Source organism: Orcinus orca, chromosome X (assembly GCF_937001465.1).
Source record: "Orcinus orca chromosome X, mOrcOrc1.1, whole genome shotgun sequence".
Taxonomy (NCBI): domain Eukaryota; kingdom Metazoa; phylum Chordata; class Mammalia; order Artiodactyla; family Delphinidae; genus Orcinus; species Orcinus orca.
Window position 1 is genome coordinate 36,290,444 of NC_064580.1, and position 20,525 is coordinate 36,310,968.

Genomic DNA, 20,525 nt, shown 5'->3' on the forward strand with positions numbered 1-20,525 from the left:
CACCTTCAGAAGAACCATACTTCTACTCTCCACCTTGGTAAGCAGTATGAGCGAATCTATACCTGGGAGCCCGCTGCAGCCAGTATGACCTCATTTATACCCTATCTTCACTGTGGACAGCTCCTCTACACCCAGCGGGTGCACTCCCTCTGCTCCCATTGGGGGGGGCAGGGGGCGGGGGCGTCTACACCTATGGTACCTCCTCTTTACCCATGGGGAATTCCTTGACATCCAAACTTTTCTAGGCCATGGGCAGCTCATCTATACCCTGGGTCAGATACCCTAGTTATTCTCTGTCCACGTTTTCTAACACCCTGATGGTTCTTACAATAAATGTTCTGACTCAACAACAGCTCCTCCAGCCGCATAAACCACAACCTGAAATGTCTCCTAAACTGAGCCCATTACTTACTTCCCCTGCACCCCTTAAACCTGTGGCTCTCACTTATTTTCTTGGCTTTATTAATAAAATGACCTTCATCCAGGATAGAACCTCAGTTGGTCTCGGGCCCCCCCCCCCCCCGTACTGCCAGCACAAATACAAACAGCGAAGTAACTTGGAGTTTTTCGTTGCTTTTATTTGGGCTCTTAGGAGCTCCTCGTTACCTATAGAAGTTCAGGCTCACTGGTATTCTTTCGTTTCGATCATTTCTTCAGGTCTTGCTATTTACTTTGTCTTTCTCTCCTGTTGTGTCAGATGACTTCCTAATAAACAATATTCAGCAAACTGTGAACACTGGTTTTAACTCCGGAGTGGGGAATGGGAGGAAGGGTTGGCTTGGGATGACAAGAACCTCTATTTCTGAAATGCTGGGATTTTTCTTTAAAGCGATGAAAGTGTACTTGTTTATGATCAAAAAATTAGTAAATCAAGAACACTGTTGGTTCCCTTTTGTCTTCAGGATACAGCCCAAGCATAATTTGGTACTCACCAACAATGGGCTCTCTCTCATTTCCACCTCTGACAGTGCTGGGTTTCCCCATTCCCAAACATGGCTCACTTTTCCCACCTGCCAGGTCACAGAGCTTGCAGGTCCCCTCCCTCTGCATACCTTACAACCCCACTCCAGTACATCATCGCCGTGGCCCCTTCCGTCTACTCTGCCTAGGTGTTCTCAGGGTTCATTGCAAGACTGACAAGCGCTAAGGGCATCCTGATCCCGAGTGGACTTGATACAAGGAATCAGATGCTGGGCTAGAGGAATGTGAATCGGGGATGACACCGGAACCACTGGATTTAAGAACAGTCTGCTGAGGTCGTCATCCAGGCATCACCACAATCACTACTGCGTCTCATTACCCACAAAGCTGAAGACCCAGTGTTGGAAGGCTGGTCAAGTCACTAAAACTGGCCAGCATGTCTCCCTAACCCTTCTTACCAGCAGCCAGTAGAGCAGGAAGATGCCTCTACCTCGCTCTGCCTTCCAAACCGACCATTCAGAATCCTAGCGGCAAGGGAGTCTAGTGGTGTTCAGGTTTCTAGCCTCTGCAATGAAAGAAGGAATTAAAAGGATGTAGGATGGAAATTGATAGTACCCAACAGGGATACTGCTGCAAGAAGTAAGAGCAGTAGAGTAGCTGAGTGGTCAAAACTACAAGCCTTGACTACTGGGCCAAGCGGGTTTGGACTTCATGTTAAAAGGTAACAGAAAAACACGAGGTCTGGAGGGAGAAGTGACACAATGAAAGTCTTGTTTCTGGAAAAAGTCTTCCTAAAGATAAAGGGTTGGCCATGATGAAGCTACTGTAGTCCATCAGGGTCAAAGGCAATGTAAAAGCCTGCTAGGGCATCAGAGGAGACAGGGTTGAGAAGGATCTGAGAAACATTAACATATATGTCTATGAATTGAGTTTTCAGGATAGAACTTCAAATTGTCTTCAGAGTCTCACTCCCCTGAAATCCTCTAGTCTGTTTCAGTTCATAGAGACTATAAATTGCCCTAAAGTTATCTATGGGGAACCGACCGTCAACACCGCTTTAAAAAAAATTGTGACAACAGTAATGTTTTAGGAAAATACATAGGAAACAAGGTACTTCAATCTTCTCCTTTCCTCAACAGGTTTATTGCCTTTTAAGAAAATTTTTGTAAAATATAAATACAAAGGCAGAGAATTTACTTACAAAGTTAAAACACAGATTTCAAACATAAACACACAATTCAGAAAATTTTAGTTTTATGTACAATTTCAAGCAACTTCAACATATTATGTTAGTTTTCAGTATTTTACAGGGTACAGAAAAAAATAGCTCAAAGTCTTCTTTAAATAAGAGCATAAAATGTTTAAACATATAAACAATCCGGTTTGATGCGTGAAAACTAATTTCACAGCTTTTAAATTAGGATATAAAAGTTTCATACAATTAGTTGTTGTGTGTGGATATGGTTTGAATTTATATTACACACTACTGGATCACATCCAATAGCATTGACCTGGCCTGAGCAGGTACTCTGTAAACAAAACATAAAGTTACAACGTCGCCAAGTGCCTTCCCCGAATTCAACCCCCCAAACCAACCACACGGTTCTGACCACACTCTCAACAGTTATGGCCTCTGTCGTCGGAGCTTTGTACGAAATTAAGTCAAAGTGTGGAGCTCCTTTTCCTTATTTTTTTTTCTCCTTAAAAAAGAAAAGAAACAATTGTTCCGAGTAAAAACAAACATATCCCAAAGCATGTGTGCATTGAAAAGTAAAGAAACATTATAACAACTTCATAAAAACTGACTTAAAAGTTTAAAAAGAAAAAACATGTTTCTAAGTCCTTCCGACTGGAGTCGTGTCTCTTATATAAAGAAGAGATATTTCATATGTAATAGTGTCCTTTCTTTACAGAAATAGTCCTATTATGACACATATGCACAAGGATTAACACTATGACACACTGTACACGGCGGGCCCCGGCGAGCTCACCAGTAGTCGTCTGAGTCCATGTCGCTGGGGTGGAGCCACTCCATGGATGAGCCCAGCAGAGTCTGAAGCTCGTTCGTGAACTCCACCAGATCTAAGAGCTCCTTACTTTCCGGATTAAAGGACTCCAGGTCTTTGGGGCAAGAGAATAAGAGACTTGCTGACACTTGCCGGTAGAACTCGGCCTCCGCAATGGTGACAATTTCTACATTTGGGAAATTGCAGCGGAATATGCGGGAGGACATTTTCAATTTCTTGAGCGTGTCTGACAGCAACAGCCAGTTCCGAGGCCTGCACCAGAGAAAGGACAGTGGTTTGAGTTTCCGGCAAAATTAGAAGCGCTCCCAACTATGAACTACCCGTCTCCTGGCGGTGAAAGGGCCCGTTACTTCCACTTTGATTACCCCACCCCCACCCCACTTCTCACTGGCCTTAGAAGATCTACTTCTTCTTAAATTTTATTTATTTATTTATTTTTGGCTGCGTTGGGTCTGTTGCTGCGCACGGGCTTTCTCTAGTTGTGGCGAGCGGGCTTCTCACTGCGGTGGGTTCTCTTGTTACGGGCTCTGGGCGCACGGGCTTCAGTAGCTGTGGCTCGTGGGCTCTAGAGCGCAGGCTCAGTAGCTGTGGCGCACGGGCTTAGTTGCTCCGTGGCATGTGGGATCTTCCCGGACCAGGGCTCGAACCCGTGTCCCCTGCATTGGCAGGCGGATCCTTAACCACTGCGCCACCAGGGAAGCCCGGAAGATCTACTTCTAGGGGGGGAACTCTGGACTCGTGTGCATGTGTTAAGAGACCATCTAGGGCGGATCAGCCAACTTAGACAAAAGAAGGAGCAGTGTCCCTGAACGAGCCTCGTTGCAGGCCACCCCGGTGCTGCCCTGGCTCTGGTCACAGCTCAGGTCACCCCTCTCCAAGTAAGTGCACTGGGGAAAACTTACTGGGGAAAACCAGTCTGTATGCCAACCCAAGGGAGATGGCAAACACCTCTTTGATCTCTCCTCCCCTCCGGCCCTCACTTGAGGTCCCCTGGCTTTCCCTTCCTTTCCCACACCTCCAGCCCGCCCCTCAATGCTTCCGGGAGTGAGGCTCCTTCGAGAAGGGAGGCGGTGCAATCCTTCCTGGTGCCCTGCCACGCTTTATGACCTCCGTCCCGAATAGAATGTCACCACAAAGGCAGACACGTTCCCAGCCTCAGAGTCCAAGGAGGACGCTACTCCTTAGGCCCCGGGGTCAACACACAGCAGAGCAAGGTCTCCTGACGTGTTCACTCCGAAGGGTTGGTCATGGGGCACAGCGGCCCGACCGTGGGGACAAGACTCGATCTAAGCAAATCTGAAGACACATAAGATCCCAGGTGCCACGTATGGCTTTCTCTAATCTTATACGAGAAGAGGGTACATCAGTATCGCCCCGTGGACCTCACGCGCCTTGGAAGGCCCCTACGGTAGCCGTTTGGGGAGGATCCCTTCCCCAAGAGTTTAGTGACTGAAACTGTGCAATTCCAGTCACTGACTCCCGCGTCCTTTGGGCCCTAGGGGTGTGTTCCAATGAAGGCAGTTTGCTGGGGAGCCCTCCCATCCCCGACACTTTTCTGGAAAAGCTCTACTGCATTATGTGAGGTCGGTGGACACTTGGTGAGGAATTCACTCACCCCCCACCCATCCACCTTCATCTGCTGAAGGGGATTTCTAACTCCTGCCACCCCATAGAGCAGCTGGGCTGGCTCTCCACCACACGCTGGCCACACTCACCCCTGAGCGACGGACACCTGGACGTTGTAACATGGCAAAAGGGGGCTTTCGGAAAATTCAAATTCGAATAGGTCACCATAGGCCTCGTCGCTGTCATCCTGGTCCTCCGGTCCTGGGGGATTCGCTAAAACATCGTAACCACTTTCATCATCTGGTTCTATCCGGGAGGCAAACAAGAGAGAGGTCAGTGAGCTGGAGCACGATTCCAGCTGTTCTCCAAAAAGGACCCTGGAAAAATTATCTCCCGAGTGAGCCCTGCTCACAGCACCACCACCCCCGCAGGCCCTCGCCCGCACCAGAGAGAAACGTTCTGTAACTCGCGCACATCCCGCCCAAATGAAACGAACAAGGCTGCTCACCACACACAGAGCTGCCGTAGAACTCCCAAGAGCCACTGGGGTCATAGTCATCAGGAACCTGCAGGTCGTTTAAATAGTCTGGAGAGAAGGGGGGAGAGAGGGAGAGAGAGAAACAAGATAACGCCTGCTGGCAAGAGGCAAACGCTGCTGGAGTTCGGGAACGCCTCACGCTGGGGCTGGTGTTGCACACGCCTCCGGGTATCTGACTGAAACCTACCCACGCGTCCACCCACCTCCCTGAGGGACTGCCCGTCTCAGCGCCCCAGCCTGCCAAACAAAAGCTAGCCTGGCTAGCTAGGAGTCTTCCAGCACTCCCTTGCCAAACTCAAAGTATGCATCTCTTCTTTGACAGACTAACGTGAGGCCACTTTTCCCGGTAAAGTGTCACTTAGGGTAAACGGGGGGGTGGGGCTAGGGGGAAGCCAGGTGAAAGGCTGCGAAGTCACCGTCTAGAGGCTTGAACAAGACCGTTTCTTGATCTCCGTCATACCTGTTAAGAACTTCTCCAGAAGTTCGCTGTGGGTCATTTTCATGATGGTTCTACCTGAGTATGTAGCCAAGGTGGGATCAGCACCATAGGAGAGGAGCAAGCGGACAATTTCGAGATGATCATTCTCGACAGCATCGTGGAGAGGCCTAGGAGAGGTGCGGGGCATTACACCTGTGCACGCGACGCGTGCTTCTAGCGACGCAGGGCCAAATCGAGCGTGTGCGGCCAAGCCTTGTAGGCGCGCTATTTCACCGAGGAGGCGAGTGTACGGTCACTGCCATTCCACGAAGGGAACGGAGGCACTGTGACTGGCCCGTGACTCTGTTAGTTCGACACATAACCCTTTACGGGACAGGTGAAGGGACTATCTCAGGCCTAATTCTTAAATGCAAATGCACAGTCCAAGGAGGAACTCAGGCCACGATGAGAACGTTTCCAATGAACTTAAATAGTGACAGACTGTAAGAAGATAACTTACGGCGGGGTGGGGGGGAGAATCGCAGCATCACGGAAGCCCATACGAGAAGCAATCGTTATACCATTACAAACAAAACGAAAAAAAGTGCAGTTTGTAAAAGAAACTAGGGGCAAAGCGGAACCTCTCCTGAAACCAACTTGGAGATGAGAGATCAACCCTCTCGCCCAGAAGCAGTCGACAGGCAGGGCAAGTCCTCAGGAGGGTACAGAGTCCTCCTGCCTGTGTCCGCTGGGGTCAGGAGCACTGTCCGCAGTCCCATCCAGAAAGAATGCTATTTGGAAACCGTGAACCACCCAATACCTTTCGGTTTTGCTAATTTTATGACTGTCAGGAAAGCACCAGTGCCCTGCCTCGTGGTAGCATCCCAGGCACAACCAGGAAGATGCTCGGGCTGACTCAGACCTGGGCCTCTGGCCACTAAACCGAGGTCAAGGACAGAGTGGGGGCCAGGCCCGGGGATGTGGGTGGACACGGCAGGTCCTATCAAGCCAGTCGCCATTGGACCTGTCTGTACTCCGAGCACTTTCAACTCACGTATATTTTAAATATTGTGATTCAACAGACGCTGGTGGAGAGTCCAGGGTCTTAAAAGATTATTCAGGCAGGCCCAACATTTTCAGGGACTTCTGTCCCTGCAATAACAGCGTCACAAAGTTTTAAAGTTCTATGGAAATTTGCCAGAAAGATCTGTCCGATTCCATTCTAGAGGACTCCGCCCTCAGTGTGCTTACATGGCACTCACTCTCCATCTTTCCTTCTGGGGTTCCCCGCACACCCTGAGAACCGCTGCCTACGCCCCAGCAGGGCCAGGCCAAGAGCAAGACCGCCACAGACCTGGTTCCATCCTGGGCACTGCAGTTGACATCGGCGCCATATTCAAGGAGGTGTCGTACAATGTTGAGCCAACCCCTTGCACAAGCCTCGTGCAGGGCACAGTAACCCGCGTTGTCGCGGTGGTTCACATCACAAATCTTGTTCTCCAGGCAGTACAAGACCACTTCCTACAGGGAGAGGAGAGGAGATGCCATCAGACCACCATACAGTGAACCTTACAAGGGTGACCTCTCCATAGGCTGGCGGTGCCCACTTTCAAAGGCATACATCCGTGGGTCCAAAAGCCCACCATGGCGCGGGCAGGCGGCAGGCATCTTGGTGGGGGGCAAGAGTGCGTGCGAAGGGCTTGGAGATGCAGACAGTGTTGTCTAAGGCTCTGCTGCACCAGTGGCCTGGCCATGGGCAAGTTCCCCTTGAACTTCTCCAAGCGTCCACAGGGCTGCTGAGAGGACGCATTCGGAGAGCGTCGAAAGCCCTCAGCCCAGGGGCCGACGTGACCGGTACAGAGGTGTCACGGCTGCTAACATCTTAGATGCCACATCGCCAAGCACAGACCATCCTCACTTGATGGGTCCGTTCAGTCGGTGGCAGTGGGTGATAACACAAGTTTAGATCAAAGTATGGCCGACCAACGCTTAAAGAGAGCGTAAGTCAGCCAGAGAACATGCCCAGCTTCGAGGAGGGACACCCAGGTTGGCTACATCTTCGCGCCCCCTGTTAAGACCCCAAATCAGAACCTGGGCCTCAGACGCTCTTGTTTGTATGTTAAGTAGAGTTAAAGAGAAGCTCTCTCTCTCCATCCTCGAGGAATGACACAAAATGCTTCCAATAAGCCCACCCTGTATTTTGCTTCACTCCAGCTTCTCGGGGCAGAATCAGTCTAATATTTTCGTATTTACTCAAGTTAATGACAGGAACCTGCTATACCACAGGCTGCAACGTCCACATTTTAAGAATCAAATAAAACGTTCACCCTCCCCCGCTCCGAAGGTGTTCTGCGTCAACGCTGTGCATCAGAATCACTGTTCTTAATCTTATTTCTTTGGCTTGTTAAAATATTAATATGAGCCACTCCCAGTAAGCAGAGCAGTAATTTATTCAATGTTTTATCACCTTAAGAAAGTTTTCAAACACGTCGAAAACGTCTGCCACCAGAAAATACGTTATACTGTTTATACTGGTTAAGTCATGCCCAGCAGAGAGCTGTCAGGTTCTGAGAGCTGGGAGTAGGCAGAACTTGCATGTGGCCCAACACACGGTCGGCTGGGTAAGGGGGGATGGGATGGGGTCAGAGCAGGCCTCCTTGTGACATCTCTCAGGCAACTCATCTGTTAAACCTAAAACAGGGGTCATTCTAGCCGCCCGTAAGTGCGAGATGGGTTCTGTGAAACCTTTTTTTTTTTTTTTTTTTTTGTGAAACCTTTTATGCCCTTTGGAGGACACGCCAATCAAAGGTGGCCACTCACTTGGGAGCGAACCAGAATGTTCCATTTGCTCACCACGTGAACCTAATGGGGCATGCTGGTAAACCTGGCCATCAGTGCCCTGTTACTTCAGGTCACTGCGGCAGCTCCCTTCCAAAACAAGAGGAGGAAGAGAAAAGGCACGCCCACGAATGCGTTTCTCCGCTCAGATCCCAACCTGCCGTAAAGCCCACAATCCTCTGGGCTCCCAGGCCACCTGCCCCGAGCCCTGGTATCCAGGATACCGCATGAAGCTGCTGCTCTTTCAGCAGGCCCTCACCAGCCAGACTTGAGTGGACGGCTGCAAGCTAATGAGTTGTGTGCCCCAGCCAGGGAGAGGCCCTGTCACGTGGCTCTGGGATCAGGTCTGAACGCCACCAACTGCTGTGCACAGATCAATTTACTCAACCCTGGGTTTATTTGCTGTGACAATCATGGCCTTCACCTGGAAACCTTCATCACTGCTAGGGCCGATTCAAGGGTACCTAGAAACGAAAGACCGTCCAAGCTGATGGGTAAGTCAACTCTCTTCTCCTCCTGGAAGATGGCAGCAAAGGCAGCAGTAGCCCCACGGCCAGGTCAGACTTTTTGCCACGGGCTGTCCTAACTCAACCACGTTGATACCACGTCTTCTGTCACCCACGGGAACCCAGGAGATATCAGGAAAGGAAGGTAGTACTATCCTCCTCATTCAACACTTGGAAACTGAGGCCCAGAGGTATTAAACCCCAAGTTCAATTAACGTGAAGTACTAGACCTATAACTCAGGTCTTTGGTACCTGGTCAGCTGGGAAGATTCAAAAGGCCCAAGAGGGCCCCAGTTAGAGGGATGCAATCCAGCTGTGACGAGCATCCCACAGGCCTTCTCTGTTGGGGGTCAAGTGGGCTAACTACACTCTCCTAGCTAGGAGGGTGATGGCGTCTAAATGGATGGCAACCGTCATCACCAACAGTTTCTCTAACTGAAAGGTGAAGAGGTGGGGCGAGTCTGTCTACGCAACACATTTCTTGGTTTATTTTCTCCGCTAGAAATAAACGGGAGTGTTTGAAGGGCAGCCCACCCATTCCCAAGCAAAATCAAACTGCTTTTGTTGGACAACCGTCTGTTAAGCGGCTATAAGCCGAATGCCATTACCCGCAAAATGTAACCATAAAGGCCATAAACCCGACGTTGTTAATTAATTAAATGCCTCATTAACTTTTTAAAAAACATGATTTATTCAATTCATAGAAAATTTAACCATCACCGCTAAAGGCACAAGCACGTGGTCGCACACTGGCGTTTTAGCCTAAGAAACAGAAGCCTTTTTCCCGGGAGGGAAAGGTTTGAGGTCTTTGGCCACGCAAGTGATCTATTGAACGCGGATCTGAAGCCAGAGTGTGTTTCTAGACTTCCAGAACCAGATTATCACGACATAAAGCTCAGACCGCCTTTATACTGCACATGGTATCTTTGGCTAAGCAGAAGAAAACCACCAAGAATGCTGAAGACAAAACTTCAGGAAAACCCTCCCGAACCGCCCCCTTATCTGGTTAAGCAAACTGTCCTTCAATTTTAAAAGGTTTAAGTTGCCCCATCTCCCAACTGGGCCATCATCCCAACATTTAAAATTCTGCCCAGAGAAATCCCAGAAAGTTGGATTCAAAGTTGAAAGCGTTCATCTACTTGTCACAACGTTCAGCATCAAAACTGGTGATCTGTGTAATCTACATATTGAAATTTACATTTGAAGAAAAAACCAAATCCGACCATAAACATTCCCAAGGCTTCCTGTGCGATCAAAGGCCAGGTAGCCTGAAAAAGTATGGATCAAGTGCCCCTTGGTCCAGGCCTCAGACCCACCAAACCGAAATGGAAACTGTCTTAGAGGACCAACGAGGGTCTTCTGAGGTCTCTGGTCCCAAAGGGAGACTGCTGGAAATGATGCCAAGTTCACAGGTGGGGCTAGGAGCCCCGCCCTCCACGGCGTGTGCAGGAGCACCCCGCCCCCCCCATCTCCAGCATTTGCTGGAAGCGGGAATCTGTTTTCTCAACCCTAACCCAAAAGTTGGGGTTAGGGGGCTCCCCCCCCACCTCCAGCGTTTGCTGGAAGCAAGGAGTCTATTTTCTCAACCACGGGGGGTCTAGCTCAGCACTCTGTGCGACGTCTGTCTGTTCTGTCCTCCTAGGCGCTGCTGCTCTCGGCTCTTGGGAAACCAACTGCGCGCTCCTTGGACTTCACCTCCAAGTAACCGTGCTAACTACCAGGAAGTGCTCTCTAGCTAGTGGAGAGGTCTCCAAGAGACGTGTAGATATAAACAACAGCACATTCAACCAACGACCAAAAAAACCCCCCCAAACTAAGCATAGCCCTAGAGCTTCCAACTTCCCGCCCACAGTCATGCCTTAGGGCCAAGGCAGGCTCACCTCGAAGGGCTCACGGCACTATGGACGGTGGCGGGGGCGGGGCGGGGAGACGGGGAACAGGGGCACAGAGCTGGCTGAGGGTGTGGGTGCCAGGGCTCCGGGCCAGCCTGGGTCCTGCCGCCCCAGTGCTTGTCCACACCTCCACCCTCAGCCTGCTGAGCCGCATTTTACTGTCACCATTCAACTCCCAGAGGGCTGATGCCAGCACAAAAAAATGCCTTTGCCCTGTGGGCTATTACATCACAATTCCTACTGACAAGTATGGTGGGGGAACTGCACAGGGCAGAGGGAGTAATCTGTCTCACAGAGGTTTTGAACTGTAAAAAGGGCAACTCCAATGTGAGCCAGTCTTGGCGAGAAGCGTGGTGGGGAGTGGTGGGCTGTGCAGTACTGCTGGATTGCTACCTGTACGGGCATCAGCTAACCCCTCTGGGGCTCAGTTTCCTCATCCGAGAGTGGGCTAGTACTCGTTACTCCCACGTGAAGATGTTAAAAGGGTGAAAGGAGTTACTACAGATCACACGGGCTTAGAAAGATATCGGCTATCTTTCTGTCTACGTTGCTCTAGCAATAGAGACTATCACTGTCATCAGCCGTGCTGGGTTGATATACAGCGGTGTGGACAGGGAGTTCTGTGCAAGGCTCAACACCCCCCCCCCCCCGCCCATCAGCCCTCGGCTCCTGTGCCCTCCCAGAAAGAGACTGCTCAGGTCTGCCCCACTCCCACCCCTACTCTGCACAGACACTTCCCACCCGCTACCCCACAGGGGCATCACCCCGCCCCAAACAGCACAAGTAACCCAATAGAGCTAATAACTACTCTCTCTCTTGCTATTCGGGATCCAAAAGGGCTCATTAAAATTCCCCTGGTCGCCAAGCCCTGGGTTAGGTCAGATTTTATATCAGAGATAAGTGAGCCGGACTGGCCGAAGCAGCCTACCTGCCTGAACGTGAACGGAACATCAGAGAGGCCTGCCTTTCTTTTCACACCACGACTGAACAAGCCACCGAAGAGTCGGCAGTGTGAGCGCGGGGGCCAACACAAACGTTCCGCTGGAACGCCCAGCCCAGCCCGCCACGTGGCTCTGAGACCCGCCCCCCATCCCCAGCCAGTGCGTCTCCCACCCAAGGAGCAGCAGCCGGCGGATCCTGAATCCGGGGCACCCACAAGGACGCTCACCTCGTAGCCAAGCCGGGCGGCCCGCTGTAGGAGGGTCTCGCCCGCGTTCTTATTGACGATGAGTCTCCGCGCTTCCGGTGGCATTGGGCGGGACTGGGTGGTCTCTGGAGGGGAGCTCGAGCATGTCAGCTGCGAGGCCTGGGAAGGTGGTAACAGTTGCTGCAAGCGGTCCAAGGGCTTCTGGTCCTGCTTGGCCGGCGAAAGATCATAGTCGGAACTGGGCTCAGGCCGCTTTCGAAATCTCCGGACGGTCACCTATCACGAAACCACACAGCGCACACATTTCAGGCTGTCCTTCCACCACCCGCCTGGTTCCCCTCCTCCCTGAGTTACAAACCTGAGTGGAGGAAAGCACTTTTCCTCCTCTCTGTCTGGGGGAGGCGGGGTGGGAGAAAGGGGTTGCATTTTTACTAGCTGGAAACTTCACCACCACCCAGGAGACAGGTCCCCTAGGAAAGGGCAGTGACGTTCTTGGGGGAGGGGTTCAGGAAAAGGAAAGCTTTGTCCCCAGAAGCAGAGAAGTAGGCAGGCGGGCTGTGCTCGCACGGGCCCGGGGGGCGGGGGAGAGCCGGGGGCAAGAGGTACCTTGCCATCGGCATTGTCCACGTAGTAGTCCCCTGGCAGCGGCAAGCCCCGCCTGGGCTCCTGAGGGATCAGATGCTTGGTTTTGCACAGTCGCTTCCCGGATGGCTTCTCGCTGTTGTCGGTGTATTTCTGCAGCAGGGACGTGGCCTGGCAGTCCTCTTCGACGTCCATGCACACCACATCTGTCTTCTGGCTTTCTTTAACTTGGTCATGTTTGGTAGGCAGTCCTGAGGCTGGCGTGCAGCCTGGCTGAGTCTGCTTTCGGCCGCTTGCATTGGTGGATGAAAGGCCCTTCACGGGCGGAGAGCCGGAGAACACAGGCAAGGCTGAATCCACAGGGGGGGAGGGCGGGAGGCAGGGGGAGAAGAAGCGGGCGTTACACAGTTGTAGCCAGTGAGGAAAGAAAAGCCCATTGTTAGCACTGATCATTGGAGCGGCTTCAGTTTTTAAAGATACACCAATTATGTTTTCAAAGCATTAATATTTTAATTATCCCACATTCAACCGGCAAATAGCTTAACCCACGAAACGCCAAATGGCAAGGTGCTTCAAAGGGCCGCAAGAGAGGGCAGAAGCCAGCCCTTCGTGCGCTCCCATCCCCACCCGTGGGGGGCCTGGGTGCTCGGGACAGGGTGACTGGGGACAGCCTGAGGCTGGAAAGAGGACGCCGACAAGCGCCCGGGGTCACCCAAGACTTCCCTTCCTGCCCAGCCGCGGGCTGGGTAATGAGGAAGCCGAGCTCCCGCCTCACTGTACATTCCATAAGGAAGTGTGCAGGCTGAAAGGACCTCATGAAGAGAACTCCCCGCTCGCCACACGCTACTCTTGTCAACTTGGATGGCGCTCAGGTCCCCTCCAGGGCCGTTTCCCACAGAGGGCGGGTGATCCACCCTCCAGGAGCGCCCCCCGCCCCGTGCGTACCTTGTTCATTGCCAGTGTGTTTAACTGACTCCTCCAACCAGCTTCTGTTGCTTTTGGCCTCTGCCCTTTTCCTGCCAGGTTTCTCTTCGGAGATGCTATTGCCCTGGGGGGTGACCGCAGGCTGAACCGCCTGGGTCACTTCCTTCCTGCCCTGCCGGCCAGGTTTGCTCTCTGCTGCCGACACCTGCTGCTCCCACCGTTCTCTAAGGTGCAGCAAGTGGCGTTGCTTTTTGGGATGGAGCCCTGTTAATTCAATGCACACCTTCAGCTTGGTCAGCTCACTACAATGTGGCTCTTCTAAGTGGTTAGAGGAACTGTTTGTCATTTCCCTCTCAGGCCAGTCATCTAATGGAGAAATAACTACAAATTAATGAAGAAGCCCCCCGGGGGGTGGGGGGGAACAAACTGTCTTACACATCACTAAGAGGGGTGGGGGAGGGGAGGGGGTGTGGTCACTGTGTTGGCTGGAACTTGTCACCAAGTCTCGGGAGGGGGCCTACTTGTCTTTGGCCATCTTTGGGCTCCAGCCCCGGCACCTGGCTTTGGGGGGGTGGGGGGTGGGGTGGGGGTGGGGTGGGGAGGTGTGAGTGGCTCCCCCAGGGCTCCAGGGTGGGACTGGAACTTTCCACTGCTCCGCTCCAGGACTTCCGCGGGGTGCCCTGCGGGCCCGAAGCCAAACCGAGCTCACCTTTGGAGACCCGTCTCCGCTTGGCTTTCAGCAGAGAGTCCTCCGGGAGCTCTTCCACAGTGGTCTCGGTGTGGTTGCTGTCGCCAGAGACCTTGCGCTTTCTGTCCAGCCGGAGGGTGGGGCTGCGTGGCACGTCCGGGGCCGCCTGGTCGGTGGGGGGCTCGCTGGCAGGCTCCGTGTCCATGAAGTACTTCTCCCCGGGAAGATCTCTGTCCTCTGGGGCTTCGAAGGGGTCGTGTTTGTTTCCAGCACTATACTCGCCTAGGGGAGAGGAGACAACCCGGAAAGGAGGGAACACAGGTCACCAGGAGCAGGCAGGACCCCCATGCCCAAGGCAATCTGCTACCAACAGACCCTCCTTCGGAGGCCAGGGGCCTCGCACGCAGGAAGCACAAAACCCTCAGAAAGACAACGTCCCAAAGGAAGGGCAGCTGAACACAACCAGCAAAGAAAGCAGAAAATGAGGCGTGTAGCCCACTCACAATTTCCCTTCCTCCGGTTCATAGCTGGAGCAGTAGTGATTCAAGGAGAGGCGCCTAGATGACCCTCCTATAGGCACGTGAGATGTTAACTCCCTAACTGCCTAACTCTCCAAGGTGGCTTACTCTTCAACTGAGGGTGAGTGACCTCACAGTAAGATCCAACCAATCCAGGGCAGAGCTACAAATTACTATGGAAACAGCTGCTGAGGTCATTACCTTCTAATAAACAGAAAAGGCTGATGTCATAAAGAGACCAAATGTCCCCCAAATGTCGTCTACACAGAGATAGCACCAATGTTCACTTGGGTCAGCAGGGGCAAAGGTGAAGAAAGAGGGTAAGGAAAGAATGGTGGGAGGCTGGGAAGCTGGGGAGACCAAGGGAAGAGGGGCCTGGCAAAGCTAAGGGAAAGGCTTCCTGGTGCACACACAAGGGTCAGGGGCAATTTCAAAGAACTCAACCAGATTGCTACAAGTCCATCTGTCCTCTTTCCACGCCCGTGGGGGGAAAAGCATTTCACTGCCATCAAGGGGCTGCTCCTACTTCCTGTCTCGGAAGAAGGCCCTCAGTGACACTAGGCACACCCACAGGGACACCCGTCACCCCACCTGGTACTTCTCCACACCTTCCTTCCCAGGCAACAAGCATCTAAGGACATTTCAAAGACACGACTTCAGCCCCCTTCATGGGAGGGGGGTGGGGGCGAAACTGCTCACACCCCAGCTCCGCCCCCTCTGCTCAACCTAGCATCCACTTGGGGCTTTTCCTCCAATCACCCCAGCCTAACATCACTCCTCACTTTGGCTCTAGCCAAAGAAACAGTTCAACCGCTTTGCTAGTCACACTGTTTCTAACACACAAATAATTCCATAACGATCACTGTGATGTTAACGAGTTCCCCGAAGATGAGCCTGTCCGTCACCGGCCGGGGGTGGGGGTGGGTGTATGAGTTTGGTATTTCGGTAACACCTGAGCTAAGCTCCCACAGCCCCGTTTTCCTAGATGAAATCATGGACACACCCCTCACATGCTGCTAGCATTCCTCCTCCTCTCCCTAGACCACTTCAAGTATCACTCCCACTTCTGCCCAGCCGGCTGGTCCCCTGATCGGCCTCTCTTGGGGGGCATTCCCAGCATTTAACGGCAGTCAGTTGTGGGAATGAACCTCACCCTGGCCTTGGCTAGCCTGACCTGTGTTCTCAATGGTGGAACCCACTTTTCTCCAAGGGTATCCCAAGGTGGGACAGATCCCTATCTACTCTTGCCGGAATGGTGGAATCACCCCAACCGCGAGGGTCTCCTGTCATGGCAGCAGGAGAAACCCCAAACTCCTGACCTGTGCTTACGGGTGATGCAGCCCACGCTACCGCAGGCCCGGTGAAGAGGGTGCGCTGCAACTCTCACTCCGGCTGCTCTTGTAAAGTGGGAATGTTACTGCTAGCCTCCTCCCAGGGGTGGGCTTCATAATCACGGGCCGGGCTCAGCACAGAGAAAGGCTGGAAAGATCCCTTTAACCAAAAGACGCCAAGACCGCCAGACCAGCCTGAATTTCAGGCCTGAAATGTATGAAGTTTTAAGAGGTGAGCCCTCCTGGTTACACCATTGGACTTCTCTGGTCCAATCGGCCTTCCCTAAGAGCTCCGTGGGAGGGGATCCATGGAGGAAGGTAAGGGCTACCTTAAGAACCCCCCGTGTCCAATTTTAAAGTTTCTTTTTCCAAACTAGGTCCATCCACCCTTCCCCCATCCCCGGAGCCTTTTAGGGCAAAGATCTCAATTCCCCTCAGCTAAGGTCCCCCCAAGACCTTATGCTAGTGTGACCTTACCCAGGCCAGTAATAACCCTGAAGGACACCCACCCCGACTGCCCAAGATACCCATGGCCACCAGCTACGGGGGAGAGGCTCCGTGGCACTTGGAGCTTCTCAACGACTGTTCTAACCACGACCCACAGGAGGAGTACCCTTGAGGGCAAAGGAGATGGGGAGATAAATAGATACACGGGGACCCTAACCATCAGGCTTTGCCATCACTGCTACTTTTGGCCCTTCTAAAAGCGGGAAGCCATGTGCCCTTGGTCACCCAGTCTAAGCAAGATGTGAACGTGGCTGTATTGTTTGAGGTTTAATGCTTGCTCCCTGCAGCATGGTCGTATGACTCACAGCACATAGATCCCAAATTCATTATGGTTGTACCATAGCATCACCTCACAGAAGCATCACCATAGCAACATATACAAGTCACCGTGGCAACAGAGCGCCCTCACCACTGTTGAGCCATGCCCAGTGAGGCCTAAACAAGGTGAGAGGGTTCTGAGTTGTTGGAAGGCTCCCCAGGATTAAAACCCCCTTCTCTGTAGCTTAACTATAGCACCTCCAGTAAGGGCTAACCTTGTTAAAACTTACACCCTCTACAGAAGGAGTGCAGGGGATCTCTGTTCCAAAGTAGTTTACAAACGTGCAGGTGTTCAGCTGGAAGAGAAGTTCCCCGAGCAAAGAAGTTTCATGAAGCCCCTTGACCAAGTCTTCCTCCGGCTCCTGGCCAGGCATTGCCACCGAGCAGGTCCTAGGCCTGTCCCAGCCAAGTGGTTGGCAAGGGAGATGGTTACTCCAAGTTTGAGAAGGAAGGGACCAATGCCTCCTTGCCCCGCCCCATCTTCAAATGCCACTGAGGGTTCCTAGTGATGAACTTCCAAGTCTGAGGAACCTCCAAACTCATTTGGTGAACTTCCAAAATAAAAACTTAACTCAGCCACCCATGCAATCATAAAGAATAAATGAATATCTCAGCCACTGTGTTTTTAAGTTAATTCATTTTTTAAACAAGCCCCTAGCAACAAGATGCACCCACACCGGGACAACCAGGGCCGCGCAGACAGCACCCACCATCGTAGAAGCTCCTGGTCCCTCCACGGATAGGGGCTGCCTCAGAAGGGGGAAGGCATCCCGGACCCTCTTTGTGACCCCTGCCTGCCCCAACTCCCCGCCCCAGCTCCCATGTGCTCACAGCTCGGCTCTCGGCCACACCGGCGCCCATGAGAAGGACCCGAGTCCACATCAGCTCAAGATGTGATGGCCCAAGAACAAGGCCCATTTATTTCCAGCTGAATGGAATGAACACCTGCTGTGCACCTTGGATGCGGAGGCGGCAGGAAGAACAATGGCTCCTTTAGGTGACCTTTCCTGACCAACTATTTACAAACCACAAGTCTCTACAAGACAGAGGGTGGATGGTGAACCCACCTCCGTTGCCCCAATCTTTCAAACGGAGCCCCTCACCTTCCCCAACCCTTCTCCTGCCCTCCCATGGTGGAGATTCATGGCTCACTGGGCCACGTCCCGGGTGCTGCAGGAAGAGACCCGTCGGTCGGTCTGAGACTGGAGGCGGGCAGTGGGGGGAGGGGGCTTTCGGAATCATCTGGGGCTCAGGCCCTGCTCCCCATCAGCCACACTGAGTTCTTGTCTCCACGCTCAGCAGGCAGGAAAGACTGGGAAGGACACACACAAACTTCTCTGGGAAGAAGGGCGGGGTGAGGCCATTGAGACATGAGGGGCAGCGGCCACCCTGGGTTTGGCCATGTTGCTGGAGAAAAGGGCAAGAAGACTCGAGGCCGGTTAACTTCCCGCTCCCTTCCTCCAGCCTCCCTCACCATCCACCCAGAACAGGCAGAGCCCCTCCTCAGAGAAGTGCATCCCCGTGAACTTGGCCTTTGCCCACTTTTATCAGATCTCTCTGAGAAACTTCCCCGAGAGCTGAGCTATGAGGCCGCTCAGGAGGGTAAGGGCTGCGTGTCAGCTGTGAGCACAGGCAAGGAGGGAGGCTTTCTTGCTGCTTTACTCCAGGGCGGCCTGGACCCTCCGTCTTTCATTCCAATCCCGAGGGGGAGGAGCTCGGAATCGTCTACTCCAGGCACATCAAGAGCCCCATCACTCGGGTAAGGTCGTCACTGACTAGCCACAGAAATCCCCTTCCACGGGAGCCACGCAGGACAAACCGGTCCCGGTGCGGCTTCCCCAGAACCCCGGCCACAGGCCTTTGTCTGACCCCAAAGATGAGCTGAGGGAGGGCAGTGCTCCAAGCAGCTGAGAGAGGCACACGCTGTCGCTGACCACAATTTTCCCGAACTGCATCAGGCACCCAGGACCTAAGCGTGTGCGGGAACGCCGACCCTAAGACTGGGTCTGAGAGGGCCTGGACCTCCCAGACGTGCCCACCACCCCCGACTGTCCTGTCTCAGGAGGATTTCACGCCCACCCTGTCCTCGACGTTCACCTAGATGCCCTCATTCACCATCACCGGTGAGGTTTCTGGGGTCCGGTGCGGGCTGCAGGCCACAAGCACGCACACTGAAGACAGCGGGAGGAAGACCTCCACTTGCTGCCAACAACATCTCGTTAGCCCAGGAAGTCTCGAGGGCAAAGCCCGAAGTCGTCCCCAGTGCGGAAGCAGCTGTTGGGAGCGCAGAGTGTGACTCGAGGCAGACGCTAGCTTTCTCTCCAACTTTGCCTCCAAAACATAATACACCCCGTCTGGTAGGAAGAACGCCCTCGTTTATCCCACGCCCCTGGAGCGTGTTGTCAACTCCTAATGACTGCAAACAAGCCTGCCATAGAAAATAATTATGCTCATCTTGCTGGTGCCTTTATCAGCCCTCATCTCATTTTAACGAAACCTCTGCCTTTGGAGGGAGAATCCGAGTACTCTCCACTCCCTCCCATAGGAGACTGTCACTCTGGAGGGTCTGGCTCTGGCTGCAAGTGTCATGCCACTGCTATCAAAAACCCGCATCCGTCCCTGCTACAAAACGGAACACATACCTGCTACGCTGGAGGTCTTGCACCGCCATTCCTCTGCTCTACTGTATCAGGCTATTACTAACTACAGGACTAGCGTTTCTCCGGAAAAAGGAGATGCGTGCCAGGAAACAACATTTCATAGGCGCTCCACTCCTGGACGCCGCAGCGCTCCAAAGGGCAACCAGCCTTGCAATCCACAGCTGGGAAGGATGGCCAGAGCAGCCCGTTCTCCGAACAGCCACCACCCAGATGCTGGGCCATCGGAAGCGTATTGTTTCCTCTCACCTCCCTCAGCACTGAGAGCGGAACCGCCCCGTTCCCACCGACGTGGTACCACACGCGAGCCGCCTGGGTTCACTTACATCTCTCACTGTCGTTCTGGTCGGCAATGGCCTCCTCCAGGGCGACCGACTTTGGCTTTTTGTCCTGACTTCCTTTCAGCCTTTCCCAGTCAGCGGGGCTGAATTTGCACACCTCGGAGTCTTTGGTCGTGGGGTGGCCACCTTCTCGCTCTTTCATCTCCAACTCTGAGAAGCGCATCATTGCACGCTAGAAAGAGAACGGAGATGGAAAAAAGACACACCTTACCACCAAAGCTACTTCACTGCCCTTACCTTAAAGGAAAGTATCTTCAAAGAAAAGTTTGCCCAAAACCAACCACAATTTATGATACAACTGAGGTATTTTAAAATTTAACGATAAAAATGTAAGAGTGTCTATATGTAACTAGTCACACACTCTTTATTCATAAAGCCATATGTATGTAGAGATATATGTGGTGTGTATGTATAGCCATACATACACTGTGGCATAGAGACAGACATTCTCTTTCGAAGGTAAATAAAACAAAACAAAAACACAACGCAAAGAAAGCGAAACAAAAACACAACAGAAAAGAAAACAAATGCACAGTGAATAAAGACGACCATGGCCCACAAACTTCCCTTTGTATATTTGGAAATGAAATTTAACTCAAAAGGTTTATGTAAGATTCTAGTAATAAAAATTTGAAGAACTGACCTCACAGTAAGCAGCGGGTAGACATAAAATACTGTCCTCTTGTAATCCTTCCATCTATGTAATTAAAATGGGCACTCAATGGATCATTTAGATAACTTCATCCATTTTTATAAGCATAAACCAATTTTTTTCTTAACATTGCAAAACAATTTGGCTTTATTTA

The 20,525-nt window shown here is 52.4% G+C and overlaps 1 protein-coding gene across 9 annotated transcripts in view; it reads right to left on the minus strand.

The window, feature by feature from the left end:
* Nucleotides 1–557: 557 nt before the first annotated feature.
* The window catches only part of BCOR (BCL6 corepressor), an 86,862-nt gene continuing 66,894 nt past the window's right edge, over nucleotides 558–20,525 (minus strand). For 4 of the 9 annotated variants that reach the window (XM_033408510.2, XM_033408511.2, XM_004281346.3 and 1 more), the window contains exons 5-15: nucleotides 20,363–20,416; nucleotides 19,705–19,891; nucleotides 14,069–14,329; nucleotides 13,381–13,725; nucleotides 12,460–12,785; nucleotides 11,875–12,129; nucleotides 6,825–6,991; nucleotides 5,513–5,658; nucleotides 5,023–5,100; nucleotides 4,664–4,820; nucleotides 2,043–3,200 (exon numbers count right to left, since the gene is read on the minus strand). In XM_033408510.2, the coding sequence (XP_033264401.1) occupies nucleotides 2,909–3,200; nucleotides 4,664–4,820; nucleotides 5,023–5,100; nucleotides 5,513–5,658; nucleotides 6,825–6,991; nucleotides 11,875–12,129; nucleotides 12,460–12,785; nucleotides 13,381–13,725; nucleotides 14,069–14,329; nucleotides 19,705–19,891; nucleotides 20,363–20,416 (2,268 nt within the window). In that variant the 3' untranslated portion in view covers nucleotides 2,043–2,908. Of the gene's footprint in view, nucleotides 1,487–2,042; nucleotides 3,201–4,663; nucleotides 4,821–5,022; nucleotides 5,101–5,512; nucleotides 5,659–6,824; nucleotides 6,992–11,874; nucleotides 12,130–12,459; nucleotides 12,786–13,380; nucleotides 13,726–14,068; nucleotides 14,330–19,704; nucleotides 19,892–20,362; nucleotides 20,417–20,525 lie in introns of those variants that run through there. The other 5 variants (XR_004477781.2, XM_033408514.2, XM_004281347.3 and 2 more) reach the window with 5 other exon arrangements.